Consider the following 18,172-nt stretch of genomic DNA (forward strand, 5'->3'; position numbering starts at 1 on the left):
CATAGCTCTGTAAAAGGAAAAAACTCCAAAATTTTTGTTAAGAATTCGGCTCGCGGCCACACTCCACCGGCGTAAGTAAGGTCTTATCTATATGGCAGCATTTAGTCCTAAAATGAAGGTGTCAGCAACCCAAGGTTCTTGATTGAGGGCGAGGTCAGCTCTTCTTTTTCCAAGGCAGCGCGCCATTACTGCAGTGGCAGCTGCAGTCATTCTGGAGATTAGCTTGCGGAAGAATCCTTTTTATTTTTTTACCTTTTGCAGGCCTAATCGTCTTTTTGTGCGTTGCCTTGCGTTTTGCCCTTAGTCGCATCATTAGTTATAGGTCCAGCTCTGACAGGGCCCCAGGCTCCAATTTCAGATGTATTTATGTAAATACGAAATTGGAGCCTTAGGAGGAGAAAAATACCATATCAATTTAAAGCCCAACCAGCTTGAAAACATTTTTCATTACTTTTACAAATAGTTGTCAAAAATCTATTAAAAACTCGTGGCGGGATTCAACGGAGTGGGAATCAAATACATTCCTCATCTTCGATAATGACATTCAGATCGGTACTACAGTCCAGACTGTTTTTATATAAGATGGGGCAAACGGGCAAGAGCTTTGCGTGATGGATAGTGGTGAGGCAACCGCCCATGGACGTGCCCAACACCAGGGATCAAGAGATGCGTTGCCGGCCTTTAATGTGCCTAATCTTGAAGGTAATAAATAAAACACAATTTACTAATAACAATTTATTAATACCTTTGGTTAAAGAATTTAACGTTTCGTTAAGCTCCAAACAAGATAGAAACACAAACAGACTCATTATATTTTCGTAAAAAAACAATAGAATCCAATTTCATGATTGGCTACCAAATACCCAGAACAAAGCTTAATGACCACAGCATAAAGAGAAACGGTTTGTCGGCGTCTTTGATATAGGCATATATTGCTACACTGAAATTTATCTGATCTTTTAAAACAATGTACCGTTTTCCTAATTACCAGATGAGTTTTATTCCCCAAACTTGAAGAGGAAATGGGAACCGGAATCACAAAATAATAACATACAAAAGACTCAGTGTTAGCCTCGGCAATAAGTCACGTGACCATTTCAAAATTTAATTATTCCTTAACTTGGAACAATTTGCCGTGTGCTAACACTGGCCGAGTGTATATATAAGGAACCAAGTAGGTACATTCAAAAGCTATCCTTCTATATGTTATCGAAAGGTTGAGAAAAGTGGACCTAGGTGAACATATGAACAGAAAAGAGCTCAAATCCAGAGTATGAGAATAGAACATGCGTGAAAACAATGACATCAGTGAGAGAATAGCAGGAGGAACGTATGATATACTAAGTGTCGCTGTGAATTGATGACATTGCCTATACCTACTAGATTTGGATTAATTATTATAATTAAAGACTGTTGTTCTCTATACTGTGTTACAAATTACAATAAACCCACTAACCTACATTTACAAACATAATAAAAAATTTACAATATTAATAAAAGTAACATTTCAATGATTTACGTGAAATATAATTCATAATATAAATAATATGTATTAAAACCACAGTTTGAGACTAGTTTTGCACATAAATATAAAATTCTAAACAGTAAATGATAGTTGACTTAGTTGTGACTAGATTTTTCTAACTGGAAATGTACCGAGATTCTTCTATCAGATTTTAAATCCTATTACTCCACAGCTGAATATCTAAGGGATCGGACAGTCAATGACTAGATTATGATTATTTTATAGCAATAGCAATGACAGTACAAAAGTGTATATTTTTATTAAAAAGAGTGCAATAAAAGAATGCTGGGAGAGTTTATTGCGCCGCTTTCGCTCTCCCATAGCGCCATTTGTTTCCGAAGCGGTAGTAGAATCTAGTATATTAGAAATGCCATCAAAAAGAATTCTAAAGGAATAAATTTTGAGAAAATAAACGCCTTTTATGCCTTCATATGAAGTTAAAGTAGGCACTGTTCTATTACTGTATTTTGACATGGTGGTATAAGCCTAGGCTTGTACCTGAAATCACAGCATTAGTCGGATATGAAAGTTATTATCTAATTCTGCTCATTTGATCCATACGCTAACTTTGTGTGACAAATATGAATAGAGACGCCATTTTAAATTATTTGCTGTATTTATTCGGATAAGGAATATCTGAGCAGCACCTCAATTGCGCTCCTCACCGCAACACATAAGATGTCAATTTTAGAGCATAACAAGGCGTAAGTTACTCATAGCTTTAGGTACGAAAACGTACACCAACCGGCGCGGGATCCTCGAGGCAGTCAATAAGTTACCGGTTGCGGCTGACCGGTACGTAGTAGTACGAACATTGCAGTAACTGATTACTGCAATGTTCGTACCGCTTTTATTCGAGCCATAGGTATGTATTGTAATCATTTATGTTTATTTGTTTGGAAAAAAAAGTGTTCTTTACACGGAGAAGCATATTTTTTTAGAAAAACAAAACAACCATAAACATTACATAGAACAAGTAGACATATTATAGTCCAACAACTTCGTGCGTGACCGTCCCATAGGGTGACAGACGGCGGCGGCGACGAGGTAGGTACTAACATGTCAGCGGGTTGCGGGGAAGGGCAACGCGTGAGATTGCCGTAACCCGTAAATTGTTTCTTCCGTCAACGTTAAGTAATAAATTGTAAGCTTAGAATGTGTCAGATGAATCCTCGACCTTACAGCAAGAAGTAACTGTTCTAGCGTTAAAAAGACCGTAGGTAACCAAAAAGTACATAGATTTATGATGAGTCCACCGCAGCTGCGAACTGAGTGCTACGATTTAAAATGAATCTTATTCGCGGGCAGCTATAGTAGATATTTCTTTGATTTTAGGTGCTCAGTAAAACATCTACACCACCACGTCTATATTTCTGTGTCCTAATAATTTCAACGGCACCCTTCCAACTGATATAAATAGTGCTTGCACACGACACTGAATGAGCAAAAAAGTTTTAGTGCTTCTAATCATGTGTGTGCTCAATACATGCTTAAGTAAGATGCTATAAATGCAATGATTCAATGACGTAATTTCAGTTTTGATGTTGAAATGGTTGGGATATTTGTCTTTCTTGGGTTCAGTATAGCAAAATTAATCACAAGTCGTTTTTAATCCCAACCCAAGATTTGATTATTATTTTTATGCTTGCCAAATAGTCAAACTGTGGTTTTATAATTTAAATACAGGTTACAGTATCAAAAATACAAAGGTGGTAATGCCTTGCATGGCTGATTGTTTACTACTTTTCGGAAGTGATGGTAAAATCTTTGAAATTTATAAGTGTCATTTTGATCTAATTGAATAATTTATTTTTATTTATATCTTACAATTCAAATTCAATTCAAATCAAAAAGAGATTCACTTTCGTTGTTTTGCTGTGTCTGAGTTGGAAATTTTCTTTTCTCTTGCCTGCTTTGCCTCTATGTTAGTATATTGTAAGTCTACGCTTTGGATGTTTGATTTTATAGAAATGCTAATGACATACATAAATTGTCACAGCATTTTTATTTTTTTTAGATTATTTTATAAATACAAATAATACTTAATTTAATGTTGTTGAAATATTATGTTTTTTTTTTGCTCTTCTTAAAGGCACATGCAGGTTTCAATTACTTTCAAAACTTTGTGTATATTAAACAACAATTATTATAATACAAATTTATTATATTCACTAAAAAATTACAATTTTTATCAATATTGTAATACCTTTTATTAACCTTGTAACTTATCATCTAATCTATTTTGGCCACATTATTGCACTAAAATATATTATGGCCTTTTAATGACACATTTTATTTTCTTTGATATGACATTGAGCTTTTTCATATAATATAACTATGCTATATGTAAATTTTTTTAAATTTTAGCTAAAAATCTGTAATCGTACTAAACATATTTTAGTACAAAAAGATAACATTTACAAACCCCAATAAACATGGCAATCAGTTCGCTCACAAAATAATGCCAACTTACATCTCTTTAATTCGATGAAAAGAGTGAAAATTGCAACATCATAAAAGCATTTTGGTATCAGTGTATGAATAAAACTAATTTGAACTGAATTATTTCGTAAATTTTATTTGATTTCTTTTTATTTTTTATCAGCTGTCAATTTAGCTGTCATATTCTGTGACTAACTCACAGAATATTAATAAAAATATTGTGGCTAGACGATAACACACAACTAACTAGTTACACACAACTTTATAGTCATGTCTTTTTAAACTGAAAAATATAAAAAAAATGCTACACTGGCTCTATAATGATAGGCGTCATGTGTCTGGTCACTAGAACCACTGGTCATACAGATAAGATATAGATTGCTCCCTAACATTAAGATTTTTAAATAGTCCAATACTGTTAAATTTATTGGAAGTAGATTTACTTGACAGTGTGAAGTAGATTCACTTTTGTAATCTACCAAAACTATACAAAATGAAATAAAAAATAATGTCGCATTCACATATTAGTTTACTTTTTGGGTGATTGGGTATGATGGCAAACACAATCTCAATGTATGACTTTCATTGATATAAACCCTAGATACAAGAATTCATACAAAAGTTAAATTCAGTGACCACAGCAACATAATGAACATTAATCTGTGTATAGTGTATATAAGTGTTCAAGTATTGAATAGCCAGGCAAGACTGGATGTTAATAATTTTTTTCAAATTTAAAGCAAGGATACTGATTGAGGTGTCCCAGCACAGTTGCAAGGTATAATACCTTCATTTTGAAGCCAATGTAGTCCAGTTATTGAAGTTTCATTAATATTGCTCAGTTGTTAACCCGGAGGCCATCCCATCTGCCTTCCACCCAGAACATGGAGATGTAGGTGATACACAGACTGAGCACCATGTCTTCCATTGTTGACAATAAGCCTCCAGCCACTTGGGGCGCGTTCTGAACCCAGAGATCTTGCTACCACCATTAGATGTCCAAGAAGCTGGAACGCCATTTGAAACAAATTATGTTTAAGAATCGCATATAAGTACCATTTATATAATAAGGTGAGTTATTCAGCCTTAATAAGATCATTGGCACTCTTTTCTAGTATAGGTGATCATCATTGAATATCTTGACCATGGGCTACTGTTACTGACTCTTTATATTCTTGAATTTTTATTGAAATCACACTTTATTATCTGATCTATTCAGATTCATATTTTACACACCTTTAGTACCATTTACCTGCCAAAGCTACATCTGGCAAGGGGTTTGAACTATCAAAAGTGCCTGGCTAATGAGAAAATATCTTCTACTTATTATGCAAGTATTGTATATAAAAATCAGCTTTTATACTATGACATAAGTAAAATTACAATTTCATGAACATTAAGGATGTCTGGCAAGGGGTTGCCACGATGTTAAGTGTCTGACAATGAATAATGTGATTGTTAATAATATACTGAAGGTAATACTGAAAAATCACACTTTATTATTTGATGTATTTAGTTTGGTATTTTACACACCTGTAGTACTGTTTACCTGCCAAAGCCACTGTTACTCAAACTCCATAATGGTCCATCATTCTTATCTGTATTAGGAGAATGCACTGACAAACTTTCAGCTTTTATAAAATAACATAGGTCTGGGGTTCACGGGCTCTTAGACTATTATGGGGTATATCTGGGACGATATGACATGGTTACCTTCATAATAATGTGTGTATATCTTTCTTAAAGGCCAGTAATGCTCCTGTGATACCTCCAGTGTTGCAAGATAATGTGGGTGGAACTTAACACCAGGTGACCCATATGCTAGTTTATCCTCCTATTCCACAAATAAAACTATAGCTCTAAATGTATCTTCTAAGCCTCTTATAAAAAAATTCATTTTATTTCAACTTTAAAATCAACAATCATTCTTGTGAGTAAGCCATTACAATATTTACACAGTGAAGAATTTGTGATAAGCAATCTTTTATGTAAACAATTTAAATTTCTATAAAAACATATTATATGGTGTCATAAAGCTTATTATTCAGAAATAAACATAACACATAATATTTTAAAGATATAAAAGATATATTTCATAGATTGGTGCTCCATTGTATACCAAGACCTTCTCCCACTCTCATTAACCCTGCCATACCTTTTCCTCTGTTACTTTTTAGCACATCCCCATGATAATTGAATGCCATTCCCACATTTTGGCTATCAATTACAAAATATTGGATGTTCTGGTTATCTCTTTTAATTAAGGGCCTATATGCAGCGGTTTAAAACCGCTGAAAGTATACAAATATTTCAGTGAAAGATGATTCACTGAATGTGAAAACCCTAACAGATCAGCGACTTGTTAACAAAACAAAGTTACCTCTTTATCATCAGATTCACAATCTTGCAATCTCGGAATTCTACGCTTTGGAATAACCAAGAAGTGGACAGGAGCCTGAGGTGCTATGTCATTGAAAGCCAAACAATATTCATCTTCATATATAATATCAGCTTTAATCTCCTTCGATATTATTTTATCAAATATTGTTGGTCCCGGCGCGGCGACACTAGAAGTTTGCGCTTTTTTCACCTCATCGCTATACGGACGTCGAACAGCTATAGCTGAACAACGATTTAAGTCGTATATATTTGTCGGATAACTTTTCTTGAGACGAAATTTCAGCGCGCGTTGGAATACTTTGGTAAACATATTTTCTTTTTGATCCTTTCAAAACATTTCACAATAACATAGTTCAATGATCAGTTCACTTTCCGTAATCCGTACAAACTATTATAGAATATTTAAGATATTCCCTATCTTGAATCTCGATATCCAGTCTCCACCAATTATTTGATTTGTTTAAAACTATTTAATATCTCTAGACTCTAGTTATCTCACTTCATGACTACAGTTAGGTACACAGTTTGCCGGCGCACTGTCGGATTGACGTTGACACTTGACAGCTTAGTGATGAACAGTTTTATCTTTTAAGACCATGTATAAAATTAATCCTTCAGTCGGATTAATAAATAGAGTAGTACTTCTAGTCGTTTAATATTGTTTTTGAATTTTGATAAACAATATAAACTATATACAAAATGTACATATTTTTTGTTTTTCATAAACTTAAAATAATATTTAAAACAGTGTTTAGCCTCCCAAAAATGGTGGGCGCATATAGGTCATTGTCGGTTATTGCTCGAAACCGAAGCCCGTGAACGCTGGAGTTCCCCAAGGCTGTATGCTATGTCCCATACTGTTTCTTCTACCAATCAATGATATGTTCGACGCCTCCAACGTACATTGCTATGCAGACGACAGTATCAGGGAAGCCGTAAACATGGGCCATGCAGGTCTCTCTCGGGAAATCGTCGACTTGTATCTTCTATCGAGTCCTCTCTTAGAAACGTCGCGGATTGGGGTAAAATGAACCTTGTCCAAATTTTCCCCCAGAAGACTGAAGTTTACACGTTTACCACTAAAAAAACTCTCTTTTGTTCCCAACACTTGCCATAAAGCCTCGCCTAGTATCGAAATACTGCGTCTCGAAATATCGAGCGATTGCCTATTCCGTGGTTGTGGCGGTGGAAGGCAGTGTCTCTGAATCGCTAGTGGCGTTGCAAAGAGACTTCGCTTAATTGTTGTCTTCTACCACTTTTATCACGGGGAGTGTTCCAACGAGCTGTTTGACCTGATTCCTGCCGTTGAGTTCCACCTTCGCACGATACGCCACAAATTACAATAATCCTCCATCTGGATGTGTGGCGTTCGTACACAGTGCGGTTCCATGTTCAACCAAGCAGCTGTGATATGAACTTTCTTATGCGGTGTTTCCAGGACAATATGACAGGGGTACCTTAAAAAAATCACCTTCCTTAAAGGCCGGCAACGCTCCTGTAATTTCTCCGGTGTAAAAGAAAATGTGGGTGGCGGTGATCACTTAACATCAGGGGACATGTACTAATAATTGTCCTCCGCTTCCATAAAAAAAAAGAAAGTCAAAGTTCTTAACTGATTTCTTGGCATGATGTCTTGGCTCCATTGCTGTCCACATTACTCTACACTAGCAGATAGACTCAGCTCTGCTGTATCAGTATGAGAGTTGACCTAGGGGGACGAAAGACAAAGAGTATATATGGCGCGGCGAGTTAAAGAGAAGGAAGACTTATTTGTTGCTATTGTTCGTCGCATGTGATCAAGGTCTAATAAGATTTCTACGAGCATATATTACCTACAATATTACCTAAAAATATGTAAATACGTCGAAGCTGTAAGACGTAGCTGCACAATAAAGTGATAAACCTGTTGTCATGCGCTGCCTAACAGTAAGTGGCTCTATATACACGTATAAAATATCTAAGAGTATTTCATATAAACATGGTGGGATGAGGAGACGGAATCAACTCCTTTATTCTCGAATTATTTCTGTAAGAAAAAACTATACAATGACGAAATAAATGAATATATGACGATTATGATTTTTTTTTATTAATATAGCTTACATTTTCCTCACGTAACCTTTGTTACTACATATACATTAAGTACAATTTTTTTTTGATGAATAGATACATATTCAAACATACGCTAGTAGCAAACTAGTCATTATAAAAAACATTGATTGCTTTAAATAATATTTTCAAGTGTTAATACAAAATACGTTTTACAAGGATTTAGATTTCCGTAAAGTATGTCAGACATTTTTAAGAAAACAATAACAATTGGAAAAAAATTGTACATTAGTAAAGGTCAATAAATGTAAGTTAGTTTGGTAAAGAAGTGATGTCGCATATCAAACGCTTCATAAAAATCCGATCCATGTTTCTCGCAGGCGGCCAAACTGGGGAGTGTTTTTTTTAAAAATATCGAGATATTTTGCTTGGAATTTATCGTTCGAAAATAATAAATATCATTTTAAATTCAATTATTGAGAGAAAGTTTGTTTTAAATGATATCTGAGCATATAACATCTACCTTGTACCAAAAAACTAGACTAGAACTGACAGTTTAGGCTGAAATAAATTTAGATTGTTGAATTGTTATCGCTAAGTACCTACTACACGACCACATTATCTCTGGATCTCTCTGGAACGTGAAGCCCCCTCCCCCCATTCTCCTTTCACCATCTTGCGCTCATCCTGTTGCGTCAGTACGGCTAGCAGCTATCATTACCGTTAAGTACATGTCGTGATATTTTCGTATAGTCGTGCTCTAAATAGTTTTTTTTTAATTTTTCATTGTTATGTTTTGACATTTGTTGTTAATAGTTCTGAAGTTACTGTTGTTCTGTGTCTATTCTAGTACTCCCAGAAAAATAAATACTTTTTATACTTAGCCCAGAATTTGTCATTGATTTTTCATCATTATGATAATAATAATCAGCATCACAACCTTTACATCAATCAATAATCTAGAATCGTTAAAAATAAATCGTTGTTTATTTATTAATAATAATGTCCTAGTGATGCTTGTTTTGCACACCGCGTAACAAAGCGATGTGATGTCATCGACGTCAGGTCCACAGATAATATGACCGGGTAGTAGGTTTGTGTTAAGAATTCAAAACCAGCCGAGTGAGATAGTACATAATATAACCTTAAATCATAATACACAACCTTATTTAACAAGGACACACACCCGTGTGGCTTTGTGTAACAAATTGCTAATACAAATATTTAACACAACTTTTACTCTTGAACATTTTTTTAGAATATCACACAGGACGACCTTTGTCAATATACGAATGCTTAAAGTAGGTTTGGTGACAGCCAGTCTGTTACTAGGTATAACCCCGCACGTTAATTTAGGGATAAAGTGCCATCTTTGTGACACCATAGTGACGTCAGGTTCAGGCGTACACTCTTAAACTCACCTATCAAAAGTACAGTTTGCAACAGGGGTGGGACAGACGCCTTAAAGTGACGTTTCCAGAAGACTGTAGTGCCATCTGTTAGTTGGCCCGAAAATGAAAGCTTTGTCAGCTGTCACTCGCTTTGAAACCTTTCAACTTCTCTTTATTTTTGTCACTGCCCACTGGTCATTAAATGGCGGCTACTTCTAGCGTTTGCGCATGTATGTAGCTCTCATCTTCCATTTTGCATATTTACACTACTAAATCTGTCCTTTATGTTCAATGTTGTGACAAAATTAAATAACTAACTCTACGCGCAATTTCAACATGGTAAAAAATTGCTATACCTACATTGAAAAGTAGAGTTAGTTATTTAATTACGACAACTTTAAAAATGAATTTTATAATTTGCAGCTTATACATAGTTATTTTCGGGGCCAATCTCCAGATGGCGCTAGTTTTCAAATAGACAGCTCATAATGCATAGAGAGGGCTCGCTTTTCCCTATATATTATTATACTCTTTGGTTTGCAAACAGACTGCCGGCTGGCGTCACGTGAACGCCCTGTTCCAACGCGCGGGGTCATAGACGGTATATTTTGGGAGGGATTTAACGAAATGATCATTGTGTATGAGCTATCCCAAAATTCATTACTATTATTTGAAAAATTAATGACGTCATAATCTTCCCATAAAAGAAACCGTAATAACCCATAGCATCGTAATAGATACGACCCAAAATTAAATGAAATTAAAACTAGTTATTGCATTAACAGCTAATGACTCTAAACATGAAAATATTAATATCAGTGTTTTATAATATTAGCCAAGTCAATAGAGAAAATAATCAAAAATAGCGTCGCTCATTATTATTTTTCACTCCCTACCTACCATATTGTAATCTATTTTCAGGCACACGGCAGTAGTGCCTGTAAAAAATCAGTACTAATATATTGACATAAAATTTTTAGTTGAGTGATAGAGCAAAATAGTATATGAAATAGAAAAAATATATATTGTATAGTATTTCTTTTTTTGCTTAATAGTTTTTTTTTTTTCAATAAAATCAAGCGAGTAGTTTTTAGGTTGCGATAATTTTTGTTTCCACATTATTCATACGGCGTGAAATAACCGTGTGACGTCATAGATCACACGCCGCTTAGAGGCCCACTCTCACCATTTTGAGTGGAGTGTTGTGACATCACAGCGGTTAGCGACCCCGCTCCGCAGCGCCTAGATCACAATTTATTTCGGACACGTTACGCCCGATAGTATTTTGTTTCTAATAAATCAAACATTATATGACGTAACCTTTACTAAAAAATTTGTCAAGTCATATTTTTGTCCAAGAATTTTAAACTTCATTTATTTTTATATTTACTTTTTTAGAAACAATACAGATGGGTACATTCTTAAACATAAAATAGACATAGTGAGATAGAAATAAGGACGTGGAAGAGAGACAGAGAGAGGGAGAGAAGAAGAGAGAATAAATTGAATATAAGCAGTAGGGTAATCATTGTAAATATTAAGTGCTATTTACGTAAATTTAATTGGTTATGTCATGCTAACACGTAAGACATCAAATACTTCAGACCATTTGAGACGTAATAACGAACGAATCTGTTTTGTAATAAGAATCGAATAAATAACAGTATTGCGAAGAGCATTACAGTTTTGTGGACGTAGCGCAGCCTGAAAAAAAAAGATATAATTAATACAAAGCATTCGAGGAGTAGGTAGGTCCTACTGTATGAGGCTGTATGATTACTTAACTTTGTTGGGATAATTCTATTATGCACGTGTGTGTTATAGTTCGATTTATGGCCCTAAGAACGAAGAAGAGGCTCACTTTACGGACAAGAATGAAAATATTATTATAACATTATCGTGTCGAAACTGAAAAATCGCCGCCATATAATTCCTAATAGTTAGTTACATTCACGATCTGATCAACTGAATATACACAAAGAAGAAGTTTGACCTTCAGCAATATAAAGAGAGCTATGATGTTTTCCTCTACTGTCACTAGATGGCGCTCTTTCGACGCCATACAAATCGTAGTTATCTTCTCCGCGATCGAATAGGTAAATAATCTCACACTTGGCACTCTGTTCGTTTTTTGTTAATTTGTTCTGCATCGATACGCGCCATCTTGCTTATCAGCTCGTAGTCCATCTTTGATCTTTCATGCGTGTAATATTTCCAACCGATTTCATTTAAGTTTTTGCGCTTAACTCAAAGGATGAGTTGCTTTAGTTATGCATCTTAGTCGTTTATCCGTTAATAGATACTTAAAAATTTGCACTCAATCGATTTTCATCCATCTTCTACATTGACGTAGAATAAATAAATAGACTCCCAATCTATAAAAATATTAAAAGTTCGTCGAAAATGTCAATATTAAAGATAATATTAAAACGTTTATTCAAATTAACACTCGAGACAGTAATGTTTAAAGTCTTTAAAGGCTCAATAGAAGTAGTAACATTTACGTCACGCGCTGGAAGGACGCGAACACCAGGGAAGAACATTTTGTTTAAGCAACTGAAATGTAATTATTTAGCAAAATGATTAAAGGCGTCAAGTTAGATACACAATTTTGTTTATTTAAAGGGATACTTACCTGAAATTCTTGTTATTTAGACAGTTTTTCACTGAACACTTTGTCATTGCATGGTGTTGTATTCAAAGCGCAGTCGAAACACGGCTGAACGAAAACTCTGCCTAATAGACACGTAGACAGAGTTTTGCTTTAGACAATTTTTGAGTGTGATTGTGAGTCTAGTTATTTATTGTACGTCAATGATCCTCTAGAATTATATCTACGTTACCTTCTCATATGCTTTCTGGCCTTTGGAAGATTCTCGTCCTTTTCTTTTAAAATATATCTCCTCGTTCCTAATAAGAAGTTCTCCATAAGGTTTTCCCAACTACAACAAAAATTAATCAATTTATAAAATCTTTTTTTATGGAAAAGGAGAGCAAACGACCGTACGGGTCCTGGTGTTAAGTGATCACCGCCGCCCATATTCTCTTGCAACACCACAGGAATCACAGGTGCGTTGCTGGCATTTAAGGAAGATGTACGCGCTTTTTTGAAGGTACCCATGGAAGGTACATAAGGAATCTCATTCCACAGCTTTGAAGTAGGTGGAAGAAAGTTCCTTGAATACCGCACTGTGGAGGAACGCTACACAGATCCAGGTGAGGATGATATCCTAATTCGTGGCGTGTCCTGCGAAGATGGGATTCGGCGGCAGGAATCAGATGAAACAGTTCTTCGGAACACTCATGCAGAAGAAGACACACAATGAAGCGACGTCTCTACGCAACGCCAGATGATCGAGAAATACTCCATATGTGGCCGGACCTACGCTTTTAAGTATTGCCGTGCTCTATTTATACTCTACTGTAGCATGAAAATAATCCGTTGGCCCAAATAGCTGCCATATTATGCTTTATTAAGACGCGTAGATGATACTATACGCGTCCAGCCCCGCAGGGCTTAAATGTCACAAGCCTACTTCACATTCTACTTCCTCTCATTCGTTACGCTCTTTATAGAGCAGTAATGGTTGACATAAAGTTTAGTTTTTTTTTATGGAATAGGAGGACGAACGAGCGTACGGGTCACCTGTTGTTAAGTGATCACCGCCGCCCACAAGGAAGCTCATTCCACAGCTTAGTAGTACGTAGAAGAAAAAACCTTGAAAACCGCACTGTGGGGGACCGCCACACATCGAGATGGTGGGGATGATATCCTAACTTGTGGCGTGTCGTGCGAAGGTGGAATTCGGCGGCAGGAATCAGGTTAAAAAGGTTCTTCGGAACACTCCCCGTGATAAATGCGCAACGCCAAGTGATCAAGCCGTTCACAGAGCACTGGGTCCCCGACAATTAGAGCTGCTCTGCGTTGCACGCGGTCAAATGGATCGAGCTGATACTGGGGTGCGCCAGACCAGAGATGACAGCAATACTCCATGTGTGGCCGGAGCTGCGCTTTTGTCCATAGAGAATATACCTACTAGCGTATAGACAAACAAAGCGTGCGAGAGAGTGTGAATCAACCTAAAAGACTTCAATGTGGCGTAGATGTGGAAAATGTGGATCACTTATCATTTGCTCTTCAATTGTCCTTTAATGTGCAACCGTCTTTGTACAATTTTGTACCTCCTGAAGTTCCCTGCCCAACTTCCTTTAAATGTCTGCTGTCCCTAGTTTATCACTCCTTTTGTAAATATTTTGTGTCTTTTTAATATATTAAAAAGAATAAGATTAAGTTGATTAAATCTGTAGCACCGATCACTACAATTAAAGTTAATTAATTAAAACAAATACTCTAAGCTTGGTGGTCTACTGTAACATGACATTGGCTAATTTGTGCTATACCTTCCACAGAAGTCACAGTGGGATGAATAGAATAGAACTAAAAAAACATTTATACTTACTCTATGGTCGTAGGATCCAAATTGTAGATGGCTCTGTCTTCCGGCGTAAGCCGATTCATTAAACGCTTCACATTCTCTGTGTAGAAAAACCATTCCCTCATAGTGAAGTAAGCTAGTAAACTGCTCATAGCTTTTGTTTTTTGCGCTACTCTAATAAGATTTATCCTGAAAAATGCATTAACTTTTTCAAAATGGATTCCTTTAGAATTCTTTTTGATTTCTTTTTTCCCACTTCTAGTCTCACCACCACTTCGGAAACAAATGGCGCTCTGAGAGAAAAGAAGCGGCGCAAGAAACACTCCCATCATTATTTTTTGCGCTCTTTTTAATAATATATACAATTTTCTACTGCCACTGTTATTGCTATAAAATAATCATAATCTAGTCCCATCCTGTCCGATCACTTAGATATTCAGCTGTGGATTACTAGGATTGACGACATAGAGTAACAGAGCGGCAGTAGTGGCGACGTATTGGCAGTTGTGGCCAACTGAATCAGCCCTTGTTAATTAGTAACACATAAATTTAGACTGTTGATCACAAAGCATTGTTGTTTCATGCTTTTACCAGTTGCCCGGAGTTTTACAGGAGCCCGGCCAGAACGGCGCCTATTTCTGCCGTGAAGCAGTAATGTGTAAACATTACTGTGTTTTGGTCTGAAGGGCGCCGTAGCTAGTGAAATTACTAGGCAAATGAGACTTAACATGCTATGTCTCAAGGTGGCGAGCGCAATTGTAGTGCCACTCAGAATTTTTGGGTTTTTCAAGAATTCTGAGCGGTACTGCATTGTAATGGGTAGGGCGTATCAATTATCATTAGCTGAACGTCCTGCTCGTCTCGTCCCTTATTTTCATAAAAAAAATACCTTTAAAGTATGAAGTTGCCAAGCGTAAATATATATAATATAAAATATAGTAAAGATAGTTTGGAACCCGGAAACAGGTGTCCACGGAAAGTACGGAGAAATAATTGATATATAAAAAAACACCCAAAATATACTATTCCAAAAAATATAAAGAATGAAGTTGAATTCGGTCGCGTGCCAGGCTACCCACACCGCGCGTGGCGTACGAGCCATTCGTGTCTTACCGACGCCAAGGCAACGGGCTCGGGTTACAAAATAAAATTTATTGCTTTTGAAGTGTTTGGGCTTGTTTATAAAAACGAACGTCTACGCTTTTGTTTTTAAACAAGATTTGTTGCTTTAAAATTAAATATTTTTACTTTTATAGTCTGTTAAATTACCTTTCTTGTGGTATATCGTGTAGCTTGTCTTACTCTGTGTATATAAAACGAAAAAAATATCTGCTACCGTTGAGAGGCAAGCAGACATAAAAAGATGATTTAGGACTTGCAACCTATAAGAGACGTACTGGTCTTTTTTAAATGATAATTTAAAAAAGAATAGGTTAGTAAAATCGGTCACAGAAATATTTTGTTCACGGATGAGAAAAGTTTTACAATTGAGCAACATTTATGCTCAAAACTCTAAGGAAGCTTCCCAATTAGTCAACAGAGTGTAACGTGGGCACTAATTTCAGTGATGGTTTGGTGGGGTATTAGCTATGAAGGAGTGTCTGAGCCATACTTTTATGAAAATGGCACAAGTGTATCTAGATACCATTCTTGAGAAGGTAGTGAAGCCCCTTAACAACACCATGTTCAATAACCAAGAATGGTCCTTCCAGCAAGACGGCGCCGGGTCATAAAGCTTGGTCTACGCAGTCTTGGTTGGAAACGAACGTTTCGGACTTTATCACAGCTGAAGACTGGCCGTCTTCTAGTCCCGATCTTTATCCGCTGGATTATGATTTATGGTCAGTTTTAGAGAGTTCGGCTTGCTCTAAGCCCCATAATAATTTGGAGTCCCTAAAACAATCCATACGATTGGTGTTTTCAGTGAAGAACTTTCCCATGGAAAGAGTGCGTGCTTCTTTTGATAACTGACCTCAACTTTTATAGGGCTGTATTGCAGCCAATGGAGACCACATCGAATTAGCTTTTTATATTTTAAATTGTTTTACATTTATGTATTAAACTAAGACACTGTAAAAGTAATAAATGTTATTTGCAATAGAAAAAAAAAATCTTTCCTATTCTTTTTACTTTGAATATGAGCGAATTGTCATCTTTGAATATGTCATGTATTTACGGATGACACTTGTGTAACAAAACCTTGTGTTTTTTTCTACAAGGTTAGGTATATCATTTATATAAATTAGGAAGAGGAAGGGTCCAAGAATAGACCCGTGTAATTTATATATTTGCTAGGTCTGAGAATCAGTCGTAATCTATTTTTTAAACTTACCCCAAAACTTTAAATTGTTGATTTTTTTTTATTACTTTTTAGGTAGTATTCCTATTTGAATTAAATGACTTACGTATTAATAATAATAAATACTTAATACTTACTTTATGTCAATCCTTAATCCCCTTAAGATAAATTCTAAGATATAAAGCGGCAGAGAATTCAATAAAAACTCGAAGAACATATGCGTGTATCTGAAATAAAAAACATATTTACCATAAAAATTCATCCTCCAAATAATAATATTACTAGAGTATATATATATATTACTATGTAGTGTATCTCACCTTTGATGTCGGAACCATTATCTAAAGATATGAAAATCGGGAAGATCGACAATTCATCTATTAATATGATTCGCAACTATTATGACATAGCAGCCATTTTGATTTTTAAGCAATGTAAGGCGCTTGTGCTAATTTAGCTATATCTACATTAAATATGTAGGTGTTGATATATGGTGACAATGCATATATATGGGTCTTTTTCTTTTTAAAATTATTGGCTTAGGTTTATTTTGCAGAAATCCATAGTAAATATCCAATAAAATATCCAAATGTTAGGTTGAGTTAGTTATCATAAGTGTCAATTTCGCCAGAGAGGATATAAATACTACGTAATAAGAGGTGGGACTGCCTAAGTAAAAAGTGAAATTTGGTTTAGTATGAAACATGCAGTACGACAATTGGACGTTGTTTCTGAAAAACGATTTCGTGTTTAAAGTTTAATAAATGTTGGTGTATTCCACTATCCAAACATGTTGGTTGGGCTACTAAGTCATGTTTCATTCATATTTTCATGTTTTCCTTTTTCTGTCAGTCCGTTAATATGAATCACGTGACAAGTTTTGTGTTCTTAACTCAATTTGGACATGATTGTGGTTTGGAAAGTTTTTCTGAAATTCCGTCCAATAATTGGCGACGAAGTATAATCCGGCTAAGTTTGAAAGCGAACAGTTGCTTATAACGTAGTGGATTACGGCTTCTCCTCCTCGCGTCGTATTTCTCATTGCTGGGGGTCGTGATTTCTCTGAGGATTCCACTTTTTGACAATAGTTCGCCATCTGTGTCTGTCTTTGGCTACGTGCAGTGCGTCATGAAGTCCGATATTTAGAGATGTGCGGATTTGGTCAGACCATCTTATAGGACTCCGACCTTTGGGACGTCGTCCGTCTACCTTCCCAGTAACCGTCAGTTGTTCGAGGTTGTGGCCGTCTTTTCTGGCGATATGTCCGAAGAACTCTAAGATTCTACGGAGGCAGATGGATGAGAGTCTGGTTTTTACACCTAGACTGTTAAGCATGGATTGGTTGGTGCTGTCTAAGGAATTTGAAGCATCTTCCTCCAGCACCACATCTCAAAGGCATCAATCCGATCTCTGTCGCCCTTCTTTAGTGTCCATGTCTCAACCCCATAGCTGAAGTTGGAATAAATTAGACTGTTGACTAGCCTCATTTTAGTTTTTCGTGAAATGTTACGGTCACGCCATATTTGGAGTTGAGACATTTGGCCATTTTTGATTTCAGCTCCGGCCTTTTACATGATTATAGCAGTCATCTGTCAATCTATAAATGACAGCATGTTTCACACAATCTAGT

General features: G+C 36.0%; 2 protein-coding genes across 3 annotated transcripts in view; both read right to left on the reverse strand.

Annotated features, from left to right (window-relative positions):
• Positions 1 to 720: 720 nt before the first annotated feature.
• Positions 721 to 6,887, reverse strand: LOC126974797 (adenosine 5'-monophosphoramidase HINT1-like). Its single transcript, XM_050822476.1, has 2 exons — positions 6,348 to 6,887; positions 721 to 4,974 (listed from the first exon to the last, which is right to left on the reverse strand). The coding sequence occupies exons 1-2, from the start codon at positions 6,675 to 6,677 to the stop codon at positions 4,813 to 4,815; spliced, it is 492 nt and encodes a 163-aa protein (XP_050678433.1). The 5' UTR covers positions 6,678 to 6,887; the 3' UTR covers positions 721 to 4,812.
• A 1,543-nt stretch (positions 6,888 to 8,430) lies between these two features.
• LOC126974613 (putative fatty acyl-CoA reductase CG5065) overlaps positions 8,431 to 18,172 on the reverse strand; it is a 37,611-nt gene continuing 27,869 nt past the window's right edge. The window contains exons 10-13 of one of the 2 annotated variants that reach the window (XM_050822118.1): positions 16,680 to 16,769; positions 14,268 to 14,432; positions 12,651 to 12,749; positions 8,431 to 11,511 (exon numbers count right to left, since the gene is read on the reverse strand). In XM_050822118.1, the coding sequence (XP_050678075.1) occupies positions 11,379 to 11,511; positions 12,651 to 12,749; positions 14,268 to 14,432; positions 16,680 to 16,769 (487 nt within the window). In that variant the 3' untranslated portion in view covers positions 8,431 to 11,378. Of the gene's footprint in view, positions 11,512 to 12,646; positions 12,750 to 14,267; positions 14,433 to 16,679; positions 16,770 to 18,172 lie in introns of those variants that run through there. The other variant, XM_050822119.1, reaches the window with a different exon arrangement.

Source organism: Leptidea sinapis, chromosome 33 (assembly GCF_905404315.1).
Source record: "Leptidea sinapis chromosome 33, ilLepSina1.1, whole genome shotgun sequence".
NCBI lineage: Eukaryota > Metazoa > Arthropoda > Insecta > Lepidoptera > Pieridae > Leptidea > Leptidea sinapis.

Coding starts and splice junctions, on each gene's coding strand:
- LOC126974797 (XM_050822476.1), bottom strand. CDS start 6,677: ATGTTTACCAAAGTATTCCAACGCGCGCTGAAATTTCGTCTCAAGAAA. Junction 4,975..6,347: donor GTGAATCTGATGATAAAGAG/GTAACTTTGTTT, acceptor ATGGCGTTCCAG/CTTCTTGGACATCTAATGGT.